The sequence below is a fragment of the Anser anser genome, assembly GCF_964211835.1.
Source record: "Anser anser genome assembly, chromosome: 2".
Lineage (NCBI taxonomy): Eukaryota > Metazoa > Chordata > Aves > Anseriformes > Anatidae > Anser > Anser anser.
Window position 1 is genome coordinate 48,318,926 of NC_139721.1, and position 18,807 is coordinate 48,337,732.

General features: G+C 40.6%; 1 protein-coding gene across 4 annotated transcripts in view; it reads right to left on the reverse strand.

Annotated features, from left to right (window-relative positions):
* Positions 1-18,807, reverse strand: part of TAF4B (TATA-box binding protein associated factor 4b) — a 70,835-nt gene that overhangs the window by 12,576 nt on the left and 39,452 nt on the right. For all 4 annotated transcript variants that reach the window (XM_083822685.1, XM_083822688.1, XM_083822686.1 and 1 more), the window contains exons 11-14: positions 17,707-17,837; positions 11,982-12,107; positions 10,878-10,934; positions 1-120 (exon numbers count right to left, since the gene is read on the reverse strand). In XM_083822685.1, the coding sequence (XP_083678811.1) occupies positions 1-120; positions 10,878-10,934; positions 11,982-12,107; positions 17,707-17,837 (434 nt within the window). The remainder of the gene's footprint in view (positions 121-10,877; positions 10,935-11,981; positions 12,108-17,706; positions 17,838-18,807) is intronic.

Here is an 18,807-nt window from a genome sequence, read left to right on the forward strand (position 1 = left end):
CTCCAGCCCAGATCCAGCGTTTGATGAATCCAATGGCCTTTTCTTCCTCGGTCCAATGGCTGCCAAAGCCGTGAGGTTGGCTTCTCTTTGTTGCATTTGTGCTAACTCCAACTGTTGCATCTAGTTTAAAAAGAAAACACCTACATTAATTACAATGCACAGTATCCTAAAGGGTTTGTTCTCTTTATCACAGCTTCAGACAGTTCAGTAATGCTTACTGCAACAACATATTTGACAGCATTTTTTCCTGTCTTTCTGGACACTCTTGATAGATTCCAATAACAAGCTGCTCTTAGAGCCGTGAAACGTTAACAGACCTACAGGAAACACTGCATAAATAACACTTTTTATGGAGATTGCATTGTAGTATCAACACACTCTCAACTGGAGCCTCATTGCTGGTTCTTTAACTCAGAAACCATTTCTGATTAATAGAAAATATTTCATCAGAACTGGTTTATGTAGCTGCATTAGTATTAAAAGTTGAAATCGCCAAGCTCTGTGAACCAGTCATATTCTTAATTCACAATGTCAATTCGCAACTGTACAAAAACGAGACACACTCAGCTTCTTCAAACTGTTTTACCTGAACCCCAAACTCAATATTACCGTTTTGAAAACATGGGCGCTGCCAGTTCACTGACACCCTCACCAGCCCCAGAACATATTTGAATATTCAAATGTATCTGAAGCAAGTTAGAGATGCATTGCATACCGCTTATTTTCACTCACCTCTAAAACCCCTCAACATAAAGAGATCCTCTTTGAGATGCAGAGAACCTCTGCGTGGGTTAGGTAGACTTTGGGTGGGATTATTTACTTTTTTATTTAAAGCCTAATCAATTAGCCAGCAAATCTCAACAGTATTTTAATGAACCTCAAGTAGCAAGACGAGTCTTCCCTTTCTTTTAAAGGTTTGGGGATAGGAAATAGCCTCTAGAACAAAGGAGGAAGGAGAGAAATCCTTAGTCAAGAGCAAAAAATAAAGGCTTATGTCTGCATTTTGAGGTACATACTATTTCACTCTATTCAATAACTACAGATGCCAGCTGCTCTGCAGCTCAACCCCAGACAAGCCTGCTGACGAAGTTACTGGCTTGGGCTGCCCTCTTGCTAACGTGGCTACACTGCATTCAGATCCTTCAGCTGCCCAGCTGGGAGCGCAGGTGGAGGGGAGCACTCCCTCTGTGGAAAAGGAAGCTTTTCTGTTTTGTCAGGCTGGGTTTGTCCTTCAGCACAAACCTCTGGGTTTGAATATTAGTCCTTGGATGATCTGACACGCAACTACAACAGCTCCTTGGCCAGTGCTCTCCCTGCTCTCAGAACTTACAAAATCCGTTTGGACCGGAGCTCTCTGCATGCATGTGCATGCACGTGTTTTTAGAAAAGAACGTATAGCCACATCATGGTAGCAAATTATCCAATTCTCCTCCCTTCCTCCCCCCTAGTCATTAAAAAAATTAATTGGAATTCCTCGTGCAGTCAGTACAGATACTTCACTTACTAAGCCTGCAATGCGCTATGTCTTTGCTTGCTTTTCATCTGTCAGAGATCCTGCTTGAAGAAAAATTCAGCTCATAAGAAGACCTGAGCTGGTAGCAACTACATTGCACATCTTCTCTCCTTGCTATCTATTACTACTAAAATAAGAATCCACAATAAAAGTACTGCTGTTTGTTGAGGAGGAAGTTATTGTTGTGGTTTGTTGTTTTTTTTTTTTTGTAAGTTTGCTAATTTTATTTACGCTACCATTTTACTTCAGATAGGTAGACTCATTCTTTCTTTAATCACGTTGGCAGCTTCACATTGAGAACACCATTAGCTAGGCTATTAAAAAAAAAAAGGTATTTCAGTGCAAGATCACTAAATGGACATCATTCCACTTAAGACTCCAATATAGATGCTTGGGATTTTTCACTAGAAATTGTGAAACGCAAGACTTTGATATACATGTTATGAGTAGTTGTTTTTTTCTTTTCTGAGGATCAGACAAATCATTCGGTTACAAAAACAACACTACTTACAAGTCAGCTTTGATCACACTATGTAGGCTTTTGCTTAGAGAAATGTAGCAGTGATCCTGCAACACTAGGCACCATCATTCGCTTACGGTACACACTACTCTTGCTATATATAAATATATAAATTGTTTTACGTTTATTGCATATTTATATATGCAACAGATATACAGCATATTTATTATATTGCAGCATATTTATTATTTACAGCATAATTATATTCAGGAACACATTGCAACCAGTGTTGGGGGGAAACAACTAAAAATCGACTCTGGGAGCCGATTAAATTCCAAGCTTCAAGAAAAGGCTCCGGTGGAAAAGAAAAGCAAGGGGAAAAGATGATTTGCTTTACTTTCAAGAAAGACTGCACTTGAAGGACTTTAAAATGTCTGAATTTAAACAAAACGAAGCAAAGGCCTTTTATTAGCCCAAGCCTGTGCTGCCATCCTCCTTCGGAGAGGCATTAGATAGCGTAGCACAGAACCATAGAATCACCTAAGTCAGAAGGGACCCACAAGGATCATCAGGTCCAACTCCTGGTTCCACAGAGGACCACCCCCAAATCAGAAAATGTGTCTGAAAACACTGGCTGAAGACCGGCTAGTGCCCAAGCATGAGCACTCTCTTGCCCTGCACGATTCCAGCTGAGAAAGCACGCAGTCGACATGAACTCCTTGAGGGGACAAGCGCTGCTGCTGGAGAGCAGTGTTGGAAGAAAATCCAGCCCCATGGAGGGCAGGATGACGCTTGCTGGGAGATACAAAAAAGATGCATTTTCTAGAAGCAGAATTGATGCATCTTTGACCACACGATTCCCAAAATGATGCTGGAAACACACATCATAGCTATAGCTGCATTGTTGTATCTGCTCTTACTGGGAAGAGCAGCTTCCCAGTAAGTTTTCCACCTCGTAAACAGTCCATTTTTTTCAAATCAGTCAGAATCTGACCAAGGCTTCAGAGGAAAAGAAAAAAAGAAAAATCAGTCTTGTTGCATTGTAGACATCTCAGGGATTTTCTGAAAATATAATTAAGACAAATGAATTTAAACACTCAATCTCCATAATGGACTCAACAGATCCCCATTAAGACACATGGGCAGTCATCCAAATTACGCTGCCGAAGCCAGCAAAATCATTTTTTCCAACAAGTTTTGTTCCATTAAAAAGCATGGTATGAAGTGTCCAAACATCACGTGAGCAGTTAAAGTACAGAGGATAAGAAGAAGATAACATCAAGGGACACCTGGGGGATACTGGCTGGCTTGCTACTGTTGGATTTTCTTAAACAAGATTAGGAAAGAGTAAGAGGCAACTACATTGAGTCAAATCGGTTTTTAACAGGTATTTTTGTAGCACACAGTTAGGGCAGAAAGATCACTGCAACAAGTGAAAGACATTAAAAGTAGCATATAAGTAGCATATAAGCTGCATTGAAATATGAAGCAGAGAAGTTGTATCTAGCATTTTTTCCCTTCTAGGGGCTGCTTTTTTTTTTTAATATCAGTATCTGACCAAAATAGGATATAAATAGAAACTATCACACTCAGGTATGTACCTTGAAAACAGTTTTTTTTTTTTTTCTTTCAAGATAGAAGTGTTTAACAGCAATTCAAGAGGAGCAGGGCAAACCTGTCATACATTGACCCGCAAACTAGCGGACTTCCCCCTTCATCTCCTGACAGATGCTGTTGTTCCACCATGACACAGAAGTCGAACGCATGTTCTGCCCCAAATCCATTCCTTGGGAACAGCACGAAGAGCAGACAGGCTACAGGCAAGAGGCAAATGAATGCTCCTGCTCTTGCTCCCCCTTTCTGATTTTTACATACACAAAGAATCACAGTACAAAGAGTTCTAAAAACCTGTGTATAAAGATCAAATTGCTATGAAAACGTCTCAGAACTTGTAAAATAGTCTTTGTTGCTGCTGGCCTTTTTAATAATAAAAATAGGGTTTAAAGTCTGGTCTTGCAGCAAGCAGGAATCTCTAGGGTGACACAATAACCATTTTAGTTAATCTGACCTGCAGCATAAATCAAGGAGTAAGGTATGTTTGAAAGTCCTCCCTTACAGTGAAATGGCATTTGCAGCATGGCTGTAATCACACAAAATGAAAGGTTTTTAAATTGACCTCTCCGTTCTTCACTCGATCCTCTACTGCGAAAAACATTTCCTTTTCTGCTCACAGAAATTGTATCTCACTTTCGATGCCTCGTGTTCCACATTTCAGAAGATATGCATAATCTATTTCTACTATTACATCAATAGCATTTTTGGTGGCATTCTAATATTAAAAATTAAATCTCAAGTTGCATAAGAAAACAAAAAGCGCTTCAGCTATGAGACGTTGAGACTTTTCAAAGCGATACTGCGCGTTGCTTTTAAGCTTCCTCAGTTAGGAAGTACATGATATGTGATTGTTCACAGAATCAGAGCTTCCAAGTGAAGTCATGAAAATTCAGCAAGCTTTTCCCTAAACTCTGCAAGGAAGGATGCCTTAAACACAACAGAAGAAGGGAAAAAGCACACTCTACTACAAATAGTCAACTCATTCACACTAACTAGCCCATGAAGCGTACAGCAGCAGGTGACTATAATATCAAGTGGGAGAAAAAGGGTAAGAAAAGCCCTCGTGATTAGGCACAAATACACAAAGCAGAACAGGACTGGCATAATTTTCACAGAAGGCAGTGCATGAAACCTTTACACTCTGCCTTTTCACTAGACTCTCTCCAAGAAGAGTTTTACCGGAAAAGGTTTTTCTAAAGCTAGAGACAAGAAATTAAGCATCACTATTAGTCAGGGTTCATAGATCAATAATGTGTCGGAGGTTAAAGAAAAGCCAAATAGATGGCAGTTGTCCAGCATGATGCTGGCAGATCAGACGCATCTGAAGAAATTCAGACCGCTGCCCACATCTGCAGGAGTTCCAACACACAAAGTACTAGGAAAAACCTCGAGACATATTTCTTTCATGTACTTCTCAGATTTAAGTGCTAGGAAGTTTTGTTTAGGAAAAAGAAATAGTCTTAGCAAAGCAATAAATCAATAGAGCCGTATGGATGGAAATGAGCTCACAAGAAATGCTTGTAAGACAGATAGAAAGCTAAACACTACAATTGTGAATTTGGGTATAAATTATATAGAGGTAGAGACTAAAAAGCATACGTATATGATTCTGGGTTTAATATCAAGAAAAGAAAGTAGGGATGGGGATGTCTCCACATGTGATATTGTAGGCTGACAGAGTACGGGACAGATTAAATAAAATATTTAAAGTAACAGAAGAACTGGCAGGAAAGGAAAGCAGGGAAGGCTGGAGACAAGTTAATGTATGCCTAAGGGTTATGTGTGCTATCCAGCAATAAGTACATCAGGAGTAATAAAAGCACTAAAGTAGATGAACAAGAATTTGTATAAGACTTGCAGGGAGAATAAAGCAAGAACTGTAGGCATACAAAAGAAGTAGAATCCGCCAGTTCTTCCAGCTTCCACAATAAAGAAATAAAACAATAAATTTGAGAATACTGAAATATTACAGATAAATCAGAGCACCTGTCACCAAAGGTCAACATTTCCTTTTTACCAGCTTGCATCCACAAAAAGGGAATCTGAACATGGGTATTTACTACAGCCCTTTATTATATGTTTTAAAAGGTAACTTAACATTTAGTTCTTTAAAGTGGGGCCACTTAGAGCACTGAGTTTTCTCTTCTTTTTATCCATTCTTTTTTCCAGCCACCTTTTTCAACGAAGTTTCACTGCATCCTCCATCTAATGTTCTGAAATTTTCCTGCTGTTTGTTCTCAGTTGCTTCCCTCTTCGTTGTCTTCTGAAGAAACCACTCATTTTTTTTCTGCATTCCCTTTAAGCATCTTAAAGGAACTTGTGATGAAAATTAAAAATAAACCTTAAAAATCTGTTTTCGGTTCTGAGCCTCTCACAGTGGTTCTCATAAAGCTCAGTGAACACCACTGCCTCCAGCCTCTACCTTTTCCATAGGAAGTTTTCTGCCCTACAGGTTGAGTGCCGCTGCATCGCGGAGTTCTCATATGGGGGGCATTCTCTGAGGAAAACTGACATTTGAAGGCTGCATATTTAAACATTTACCATCCTCTCCTCTTGACTATAATGCAATTTCTCTTCTTGCAATTGCTTCCTTTCAAACTGTTTTAATTAGCCATACGATTAGTTTCCAGTGACTTTTCCCTCTGTTGTAATTTAGATTTAAAACTGGAAAGGCAGAATAGCACGCGCTGAGTTGAAATGCAGCCTAACTTATAGAGTTGTACGTAATACTGTAGGTTTATTTCAGGTTAATATTCCCCACAGATGCTTCAGTGGCAAAACAGACCACACAGTGGCTGCCTCCCCATCCCCAAACCAGGTGCCTTATCTATTTATAACTAAAGGCTGCAATAAGATGTCAATAAGACATTTTGGAGAATAATGGAAAATTTTAGCAGCACAGACGTGCAGCAATCTACCACAGGGAAAAAAAAAAAAGGTGTTTCTGTTTTATTTTTCCTTCAATTGATACTTGACATTTTCTAGTATATAAATAGCTAGGTAGCCACACAACTTAAGAAAAAATCCTGGGTGCAGCAACTTCGTGACTCCTAATTTTGCCCATTCTTGTAAGGATTTCTGAGGTTTGGGGTGCATATTTCCTTTTACCAACTTTTTAACAATTACAGATACATTTTTGTGTACTCTAGATCAACTAGAGCATGTTTTAGCCTGTGCAGTCCCATCAGCTTGCCTTACTTGGAGGCCCAGAGAAGTTGCTGGGTGTCTAATGTCCAGCATCAAGATCTCTTCATGCATGTTTTTAGACACAGCCTAGGCTACTTCTGTTATGAAGCCAAGAAAAAGGCTACAGCACCACGTCAAAGCAATATATCCAGTAGTTTTCTCAAAAGTGATAGCATCTGAAATGATGAAAACTACTCCATCACTTAGAGCAGACCTGCATTATCACAACAGGACTGTGTCCAGCCCTTGCAAGACATTACTTCAAAACCAACCACAGCTCTTGCAAACCCACAATATCTTGAATGATTTTCAGCTGCTGTAGTACTGTGTTCTCCCATTCTCAGGGTCTCAAAACCAGAGAGCGCTTAAGATGTCTTCCACGTGCAGGATTCTCCATCTCAGCACGCACTCCACCCAACACTTCTTCTCGGTACAGAACTCTGGCTCTCCATTATCATATTTTTGTCACGTTTTTAGTGATAACACTTGTTCTGCTAGCGTTTCTAATCCAAGGCCATAGACTTTCAGCTGGTTACATGTCCATTACAGTCTCTCAGGGAAACTGCCAAAAGGCTATTTGAAACCCAAAGAACATGCTCAGTGGAGTGTTGGGGGGCTTTTGTTTTTCAAAGATAAAGATAGTTGCTATCTTTAGCGAGCCAGCCAGTTGGATTTAAAATATCATCCTCACGGTACCCCAACTGCTCTTATCTTATCCTTCTTCAAAATACCAGGATGAAGGCCACATAAATAGGGATTTGGTTCACTTTTCAGTTCATTTAATAACCTAACACTTTACAGGATTTCCATTCTTAACATTCTGGAAGGCTCATAACACAGGTTCTTAGATCATAGCCCTTTCTTATTTGTAGGACTACTCTGCAGAGTAACAAGATGTATGCCTGTTCAATAATTTTCTTTTTTTCAAATATAGCTAGAAGAATTATTATATCAGCTTAACATTTGTTTATAACTAGAGGTATAGTTGAAAGTAGAGCAGGACATAACAGAAAGCACCTAGGAAAATAAATTTTAAAAGTACAAGCATGAGGGACAACAGAGCGAGGACTGTATCCTCTCAGTCTGAAGTGGCAGATAAGGCTGAATGAAAAGCAGGGGCAATTTACCCAGGCTTTGGGAATGCTGTTACACAAAGAGCCGGCCTATGAGGTGAGCAAGGACAAAATTCTTGAGTGGATAAAGGAGCAGCTTCGGGCAAGCCCAGCAGCTGTCTCGGAAGGAATGTGCACTTTCCGTAGGTATTAAAATTCGCTGAAACAGGTGAAAGGGGGAAGTAAGTACAGACTTAATTCATAGCAAGCTACAGAGACTAAGAATATAGGAAAAAATGACTTATCACAGGGGAAGTATGAGGTAATAGGTCACGTGAAAAGGGACAAAAAGGTCACAGCAATTATGTACAGCCTGTTGGATAAAGGAATCCACTGCCACGTCTCTGGATGCACTTCCAGCACTTTCAAGAAGTTGCCTATGGCTACTGGATGACAGCACATCCTGGATTTAAAAGCATTCGTTGTCATGATGTACGCCCTGGGAAACATTGCTTTAGAACACAGTCAGGATGTCCAGTGCCATTACCCCACACCTTCTCCCTCCTCCCAGCAGGTTACCATCAACACAGAGAAGACAGCTTTGAGGAAGACCCACCCATATTTGTTCTTTAAGGACTACAAGGGGACAATCTGATTAGGCTTTCCAGTGGATACTTGACCAGCATGGCCTGGAAGGGATCCAATTCCAGCTGACAGAGGAATCAAAATTCCCACCTTTGGTTTCTTAGGAGCAGACTACACTCGCAGCTTGACCAATAAGACAGACAGTGGTGAGCCTTTTCAGGCATTCATCCCAGTATGCACTGCACTTTTGAGTTACCTGTTTCAGCCCCAGCAAACTTGTTGGTTTTATTTCTATCTTATTCCAGTCTTACTCATGCTTGCATTTTTTATGCAAATGTGAGCTGATCATTTACCTACAAACCATCAACGAAGTATCAAGACTGACCAGCTGCATTTGGGCTCATTGCAACTCAACCTTGAAACAGACAGAAGGGAGCACTCATGGCACAGAAGGTGGGTGTCCTGCATGTGAGATCTGGTGAGGTTTTGCCTGCCTCGTGGTCAGGAAAGAAGAGGACAAAGCAATACCGACACAAAGATCTGCATTGTCCAAAGAGGAATATTGGCCTTCTTCTCTTTTGATGAAGCAGTTGGAGATCATCACTCTGTGAACAGCACGGATAACAACGCAGGACAAATGTGATGAAAGCTGTGTCAACCTGGCACAAGATAAGGTGTATGAAAGGATGCAAACTAGAGAACTTAAAACAACACTAGGCACTAAGCTCAAGCAGCCTTCTCCACGCTGTTGGCTCCTTTTTTGTTTACCTATAAGCTACTTTTAAAGAGAGATCTCATTAGCAGCACAAATCAGTCCAAAACCAAACCCAAACGCACACCCACTTTTCTTCTATTCTAAATATCCACGTCACAGAACATTTTTCAAGACCCTACACATTATTGTTGAGAAGAAAATAGAAAAGAAGCTGCAAAAATGAATGGCTTAAATGCAGATTTGCAGTGTTTTATTAAAAAGAAAAAAACTCTAGAAACAGTCAGGTGATGCAGAGGTAAAGCCACCTACAAGACAAGACAAATCAGCATTTACCCACTGATTGTTGATCCTGGTGGCACTAGAGGCAACCTGGAAAGGGCTTTAAGGCAACTTCTGTACTCACAGATTGGAAGCATGAAGAGAGAGTTGTAAGGAGGAAAAAGGAATTAAAAGACAGATAGTAAAGCAAGTTCTTTCTCTCCTCTTATTTTACAAATTTCTTCTACTTTGGTATAAATCCAGAGCATTGATTTTAATACTATTTTACTGGATTTCCATTTGTTTTGCCTCAGCTCCTACATTAATCCAAACAATAAGGGCCTTTAAAGCATTCATAAATAACCTGCTGCTGCTGCTGGCACCTAGGAGCCAAGTGCAGCAATGTTAAGCAGCAACAAATTTCATAGTTCAAGAGGCACAGTTAAGGAAGAAGGTTGCTCAGAAAATCACTCTCATTTAGCACAAAGATCCTTAAAAATTGCATGAAATCAGTCAAGTAACTATAGAAACCAATTTCTTCAGCTCTGTATCACACGTCTCACACCTCAATTGTCTTTATTATCGTCTGCTGTCAGATCCTTAATCAGAAATGTGAACAGGCTTGATGATTTATTCAGCAGGGAAAAGAATCTGTAGGTCAAGTGAAAAATTTCACACACACATACACACGCACACACATCTTCAACCTTAGGTACTTTCATTTCATTCTGTTCCCAGTAGCTCTGGGGGCAACTCCAGTGAGATCCAATATTAAGGCTCAATTAAAATAAGCTCCAATTAGTGGAGCTTTTTTCTCTCAGGCTAGAAAAGTCAGGAAATGGATATTGGGAAATGTAAAAAGTCAGCTACTGAGAGAAGGCTGCAGACATAAATGAACTTATTTGTTGATTTCTACAGTTGCTATGCAGAGGCCTCTGGGAGTAAAAGCTTAACCAGTCTAAGCTATAAACTAAAACCCCTGCAGCTAAACATGAACTGTGTGAAACAAGGGCTCCATTCCAGAACAGAAAACTGCTGGGCCCAGAAAATTAAAAGCCAGAGGCATTTTCCATTTAAAACTAAATCCCAGTACCGCCTCCCAGCCAAAGAATTATAAGCAGTATCAGATTTACAAAACGAACAATTACCCTGGAAAAATGTAGCCTATTGTACAGTCCCAGATGCTAAATCTCAAAGTTTCTTTTTTTTTTTTTCTAATCCCACATTATATTCCTACCAAGTGTACTGCTGGAAGTTTACAAAGAGCCATTTCTAGACAGGACTAAAACTATGAAAATAAAATGTTAAAAAGAGAGCTCATAACTCATTGACCTCATTTGAAGCACTGCCCTTGCCTGTAGCAGTTCCTGTCCTTCCCCAAGGCCTCTGCAAATGGTATGCAACAGCAAAATAAACCCTGACCTAATTGCCAGGACAGGGCTGCCAACCTTCTCTCAACACACAAAGGCAAGCATGGTAACTTGAAAGTCCTACCTCTTTTGCTTTCTGCTTCAAACGCAGATGCTCGGGATCTTCTTTATTGGAACGGCTCTACCAAAGGAAGAGGAAAAAGATTGAACAGAAATTACCAGCATCCAAACACCGCTGCATCCGTTAAATATTTAATACATGACAATTTTCTCTTGTGATTGAAAGATTTCGCTCCAGGGGTGAATGCCTCCATCCAGACTGGCTCCCCTCCCCCTCCACACACACAACCCCCCCCCCTCCCTCATCTGGGCCGGCTGCCTCTGCTCTCGCCCGAAGCAAGATTAAGCTGAAAATGATGCTAACGCTGTCAGTCAGGTCCAGTCTAGGCATGATGCTGTTCATGTCAGCAGCAGACACTTACAAAGGACAGGAAGTGCAGGAAAGAAAAGGAGTCGTACTTGTGCAAGTACAACTCGATTCTTTCGAGTCTAGATTACGCTTCCACCCAAGGGGCTCCAGAATCCAGCTTAAAACAAAACAACAACAAACAGGAAAGGATCAAGTCCCGTCTGATGCTGCAACAGCTACTGAGCTGGTTTTTTACTCTTCTGTTCTTGAGGGGAGGCAACGAGGAAGGATACTTATTCTGTACTAGCAGTGTCGTGAGCAGGGATTCTCAGATGCAAGGGTACCAGGCTTGAAGGTAAACACTCTGATCTGACTACAGAGAAGAAATACACCTGGCAGAGCAGTGGATCTCACCAGACACCAGCCTGAACAAGTATAGTGGATCCGTATTTTCTAACGGTGCCACTCACAGCTATGGAGAAATACACAACAGTTTTGGAACCAAAAATTGAGCCAGAAATGAAGTTTACGGCTATGTAAATACTTATTTCATTTTGACCAGTAGGAATAATCTTAAAAGAAGATTGAGATTTTCCCCTACCGCTTATCTAAAAGAAGTCCTGTGATCTTTAGAAGGTAAAAAGCTAAAATCCTTTTTCTGTACAGCCTGAGCTGTCCCAAACTTTAAAGACATTAAAGATCTCCAATTACAAGGTTAATGGTTATTGCATCTAAAGCAGAAACTGGAGAAACCTACAGATGTTCACCAATCTGAAGGACAACACTACCTCCTTGGAAAGCAGGAAACGGTGTTCTTACCTTGGCTGCTCGTAGTAACATTTCACGTTCTTCTTCGTCCTTTCTCTGCTTTTCCAGGTGATCAAGCTTTTCAAGAAATCTCAGCTGTGCTCTGGTATCACTAGATACGATGTACTTATCGCTCCCCTGGAAAGAGAACGTTGTTATAGACAACCAGTTTTTTTTATACACTACTAGGGGTAACAAATGGCAACAGTCTGAAAAGAAAAATATTGTTTTTTCAAAGCTGAAAAATGTAGGCTGTTTTAGAAAGACTTCAGGTGGTAGGTAGCCATTCACATATCTCCTCCCCACTGGAGCATGCTTCTTTGGATCTGTGACTAGTAAGAGGTTATGGAACAAGTGCCACTATCAAGATCTAGTTCTACTGTCTATTGATTATAACAACATTAGAATTGTAGTCTTTACTAAAGGCTATTATAAGTAGCAATTTCATACCCAGTAAACATACATACAAGGCTGTCTTCTAGATGGGTTATTAGGAGGAGGAAAAAAAAAAGTAGACCATCATATCCTTTCTCCTTTAAGAAAAAAGGATAAAGATAAGATTCAAATAAAAGATTCAAAATTTAAAAGTTTCTGACATTTAATCCAGAATTTGAAATAAGCCTCACCTGATGGGGAACAGAACTAGTAATAATAAATCTTGGGGTAAGTAAAGTGAGGTGATTAATTACATATGGTTTCCTGTAGCTGCAGGAATACATTATTCTGCATCAGTGTACGTTCTCAAGTCAGATTGGTTTATTTTGAAAGGTCCAGCGCTCTGTTCTAAGCTGGGCCAGAGAATATTAGCAACTGGTTCCAACACTAACTGGACATGTATGCATTGAAACAAGCCTGCAACCATTTTAGTTTAGATTGAAAAAAGCAGCAATCAGCAGTTTGTTCTTCTTATCATCATCACCCTCCCTGGAAAGTCTGAGTGAGGTGTAATCTTAGTTTGTCTAGATAGGAACACCAAGATGGCAAAAGGAAAGATCTCAAGCGTTGTCAGCTGGCAATGAAAATCTAGTTTTTACTGCTTCTGCTCTTCCACACAGGCTACTGAAGCCATAAATTGGTCAAACAGCACCAGACAAAACAAGACAGGGAGCCCATTCCAGAAGAGGCACATCTGTGCCACCTATTTGAACCACTCTCTCAAATGCACATCAGTCTTCTGCCTCTGTTACTTCATCAGCTTCTCTTTTCCTGAGAAGTTTACCTTTAGGCTTTTACCAGCCAAACACACTACACATTTTCAGCAACACTTCTTTCTTCCTTCTACACTACCCCAGTCTCACACTTCGATGAAACGACCCTGACATGCAATTATTCTGGAACAAGCACAACACGTTTTACAATCATATTTTAGGCAAGAGTATATTTTACATACATGAACTATCAATGAATTCAATTTCCAAATGTTTAGTTTTCAAACACAGTATACTCGGACTCTTCTTCCCACCCCAGTCATATACTTTTAAAAGCTGGAAGGAAAGTAAAAGTCCTGTTGTGGGGTGCTGCTGTTTTCCAAGCTGAATTCTCACAACGCAACCAAGGCATGAAATCAATCCCTCTTCTTGTATGAAGTTCGGTCTTTTCAGTGAGCCACCACATTGTCACGTATCACCAATTGTGGCTCAGACCACACCATGTGTTGCAACTAAGGAGACTTTGTCCTTCCCAAGAAGAGTCTGTGGTTCTGCAAAAGTCTGACAAGCCTTTTGCCCCCTCTTTTGTTACTGCTCTTGACTTTTTACTGCTCCCCACAAAACATACATTACTTCGTGAGTCAGCCTCAGCACACCAGTACAATTTGTTTTGGAGCAGCGGTTTATAATCCACCACCATGCTGCAATCCTTTTAACAGGACAAAGAAGAAAGCTGTATTACCAGAAGATTATTTTTCAAAAGTTTAGAAGTGCTTCTCTAGAATGCTGAAGTTGGAGTTAGATAAATACATTTTTAAAATCAAATCAAAGACCCTATGCCAATTAGCAAAGCAAGTTGCCCAAACAGAAGCACCCCAACGTTTCTTGTCCCAGACTTGTATGGGACAAGAGATAGGAGCATTCTTTACACTATTTCCACTCATGAACAAGTGTTTAAGATACCTGATTTCAGGTCTCCTAAGAACATCTGCAGTTATATTTTGTCCTACCTACTCAGCTAACTTGTTCTCTGTGATCTTTCAGCACTGTAATTGCTCAGACAGAAAGTACTGTGTTGTGTGCCTGTGCATAACTCACTACCATTATGAGTATGAGGAAGCAAGCTGTATTCAGTTTTTGTTCACATAACAGCTTAATTTCTTCACATAAGGCCAGACGATCCCCCGATACAATAGCACAACCACCGCAAAAACTGAAGTTATACAGTTAGAGATAAGTAATGCAGGTAACCCTAATAGTAAGCATGGTTAGATTTGTATGTGCCAAAGCTGAGCTTGCATATCTGACAGTTCAGAAGTTGTTTTTACTTTAACAGAGCTAAATTTAAACTGGAGTTCACCATAAGTGAAATAAAGTTTTTCCACTATCCTGAACCAAGCTATTCCTTTCATAGAACAGCGCATCAGTGCATCTGTATGGACTTACAAAATTCATTCCTCCACACCTTTTTCTTCAAGAGAAATGAATATATTTGAGACTTCTCCACAGATGTGCTCTAAAGTGCTGCCAGCTTGTCCCAGGATTTTTACCTTCGGTTCGCACATATTTGAAACATACAGCATTGAGGCAAAACATTCCCAGGTATGGTTTTTGTGAGAACACCTGGCAACATTTTCAAAAAGAAGCTGTATGCCTTGTCCACATTTACAGGTTCCTTCCTAGATTGCCATGTACCTGTAAGTGAATCTGAAAATCTAAGGCATTTGCAGCTTAGCACCAAAAATGTATTGTACGCCATGGGGCACAGAAAAAAATAACACAGATGTGGGAACTGTACTCTACTTCAGTCCATCAAGAAAGAAACTGGAAGAATCCCATACAGAACAGTTCTTCTACAAGAGCTCAACAATTTAAGTCACGTTGAAAAGCCTTGCTGAGGACATAGCATGGATGGTACAGAGGCTAAGCTACTACCTGGGAACCTACTGAGCTTTGGCTTTCTACAGTCAATTCCTGAACCAAGTTACAAACAGAAGTCTCTTAACCTCTGATGAGTTACTTCTGCATTCTACAGTTTGATTGATGGCTTTGGGGAGGGAGTGGGCAGGAGGACAAGGGGAGGACGAAAAGAAAGGAGAGGCTGCTGGTTTTCACATCTAGGAACATTTACCCCGTAGCTACATGAGAGTTTACCCCTTAAACCAATGGAGCTGCCACATCATACTGCCAATACTGAGAGTACAGTGCAGGGCTGCCATGCAGCTGCTACTGCACACTAGGAAAACATTGCCATTGAGCCCTGTTGACAACACAGCACGGGACTCTTAAAGACATGAGTTCAAGCCTCCGAACACAGGAGCATGTAACAGTCATCTCACGCTCTGCTGAGCCAAACCACAACAAAAACATTTTTAATCACTGTACTGTGTAATTGTCAAGGCTAATTCAGGTCTTGACTATCACATGATGTCACAAGTCTCCAGATTATAGGAGAGAAGCAACTGAACCAGCTAGCTGATCGTCTTCATACTCTATATAGGCATTGCAATTAGGAGCTGCAGCACAGACAGCAGCTTACAGTAATTTGAAAGTCTGTTCCCTGCTTTGGATAGAAAGGCCATCATAACAGTTCTATCCCAATTAATATAGTAGCCTTCTAATTACATACATACATGTGTGTGCACATATATATTTATTTGTTTAGCAAAAAAGGGCAAAAGGGGGAAGTGTATGTGGCAGTAAGCTATGATACGAAGCTTTTACCCTGCCAATCTCCAAAGGCCCAGTTATCAGACGGAAGCTTCTAGGCAGCAGCTGAACAAACTGGGAAGAATTTTCTGAGTAATAGCCTAGGAATTACTGGCTGTTTACACCAACTTCTACCTTAACAATAGTTACTTCAGTTGCACAACACTTGTCATATTGCTATCTTTTTGTAACGAAGACAGCCCCATGAAAAGCCTTGCAGGGCAACTAACCAATCCTCTTGGAAAGTCTCTGGATAATTCTCCAACACAGGAGTCCACATCACACACCGGTACCTATTGATAGCCAAGAGGTAAAAGAGAACATGGCAAACACTGGGGGAGATGGACTACAGGAACACACAAATACATAGCAGAGGGCTAAAAAACTTAAGTGTTCTGTTCTTGAAGGTAGGTTTCCCAAACCCTATTCATGAAGGTAGGTTCCTGAAAACCTGCTGGCATACTTTGCAACGTTATGAACTGTTCATCCACGTCATCTTCTAGGACACTTCCCTATAGCGTAATACATCTTCCTGCTAAAAAAGGGTACCTGGGCCTCTAAGATTATTATGTCCAGTACCGCTTTCTCCTCTCTCTTTTTGAGGAAAGGAAAAGCAAATAAGCTTACTGCAGCCTTGCAATCTTATCTTGGCTTCTGGCAACTCAAACAGACCAAAACTTATCAGTTTTCCCATCATTTTAGTTCAATGAGGAAAGTCAGCCATAGCTACACCGAGCCCACTGTCCAAAAACACCCCCTTGCCACCTCCGGTGTTTGCAAGACAAAGTCCTACCAGTCCCTCAAGACTTCAGCTTCCACCTCACTTCTGTTCACAACCTTTAACAGACCTCCCACTTTGGAGACAACGCAGAACACATACAGATTTCTAAAGACTTTTCATCAAAATTGTACACTTCTGCATTTTTCTTTAAACTCTTCTGGCAAGGAACAGCATACTCCAGCTGCTCTAAACATCGCTATAAATACTTGGAAGTTTCTAAATAGGTCCTGCTCTTTTATATTGCTTCTCCTCTGTTTAGAAGCCTATAAAAAGTGTTCTGTTCAAAAATAACTCCTACCCCATTGGTTGTTTATACTTACTTTAATATAACAAGAGCAAAGTTCCTGGTAAACATCACAAAAAATCGAAGTTGACTGATTTATAACTTGCATTTTTTTTCCTAATACTGTTTGATACTGAAAAAAAAGGACTCATGTTAATTTAGGCAGACAAAAAAAGCCTCAATGCACTTCTTTGGCCACTATTAAGTTACTGCTTCTCATTTGTACCACACAGACCTCTTAAGGAAACCAGGCTCACTAGCACCTGATCTAGTTTACACTGAGTTAAGCTAATACCACAGGGAAGGAGTTAAGTAGCATTGGTGGGACAAAAATTCTGGAGACTATGATCAAAGGGGTCTCTGCCTTCACCGTTCACATGAAGCACTATAAAATTAAACTGCTCAATTCAGTTTCTCAAGGCCTTTAATGGAGAAAATACTGCGGTTCCACCCACAGTAAATGCATAAAGCAAATACAAGCCCCTGGAACAACCCAACCACCACCAATATCTTTGTCGGTGTTTACCAATTTTACGTTACTATGTAAGAGATTTTCTATGGCAACCACCATTTCTATGCAACAAGAGAAATGCATTTACTCTTATGTTGGGTTTTAAGAGCGCTTATCTAACAAGTCGAATAGAAAGCGTAAGGCATAGTTAGAGGCTATAAACAGTTAAAACAAAATCAGCCTTAGGTAGATACTGAAAATGTACATATTGCGTATGATGTACCTATGCTTGGAAGAGGTTTAGCTGCAAGGCTGTAAAGCAGGAAAACTTTGGTGCAAAAACTTGCTTAATGATTTCCTTTTACCTTGTGGGTTGATACTCTGTGCTGAGCAATTACAGTTAGTTTTTCTAGGAGCCCTCGTAATCTCTCCTGTGTAGCATGGGAGATCAAGTTCACAACATCAGAGTTAAGTTCCATAATGTCATGCCTTTTACCTGTGGAAGCAGAGAAAATCCATTACGTGTTTTAGTAGTAGCTGATAATTGAAATAATTAGCACAGCAGGTATTCTGTTCCCCCTGGAAGTCATACCCATTATGAATAAAGGTTTGGAGATTATGATTTTCCTGGTAAAGTCACAACTTCAAAGATCTTAGACATTACATTAATAAAACTTAGCCCGGAGCTTCAGAAAATATAGACATTGTTTCACTTAGCCTCTAGAATCACTCTCCTTGCAAGGTCATTTATAGGACAAAGTTAATAAGAACACAAATCAAGCTTCGTGTTCGGGGATGGGGAGAAGTGGTAGCTGTAGAAATTAGTGCCATATTCTGTTAATTTCAGTAATTAAAAAAATAGAGAATTACATTTTGCCCCGCTTGACACCGTGCTTGTTAACAACTCATGACATTTATTCAATGAATAGGGATATTTTTCGCAGCGCTCTCCGGGTGTGCAAGACTCAGCCCTCCTCTCGCCTACCTCGACCAACCGGGCACATGGCAGACTGATCCAAGGTGGCAACTTGGAAAATACCAATCTGATCCCATCGGGGTCATCAAGCCATCGCCTCCAACCCATTCTCTGGCTGCCACTGCCCTCCCTGCTGCTGGACGGGTCCTAGAGCGAGGTGTCACCTTCACAACCTTCCTGCAGGCTGCTGATGGTGAAGTTCCTGTGCTTGACACGGTCGGCCACTCAACACAGCTCCACCAGTGTACCTGGACAGTGCTGACTTCTCCCTTACGGGCGAGGCAGGCAGCTGTTCCACACACTTTATACACAGCACCCATCAAAAGCTCTTTTGCTTGCCCCTCACCGCATTTACAGTGGCTGTAAGACTTTATGATGCAATGCATAGCATGCATTCAAAATCCATTTTGGTATTTATTGCCAAGTCAAGTGTTAAGAATGGATAAACAGTACACTGTAAAAAACTAATCACCTATTTCATTTGCCTTTA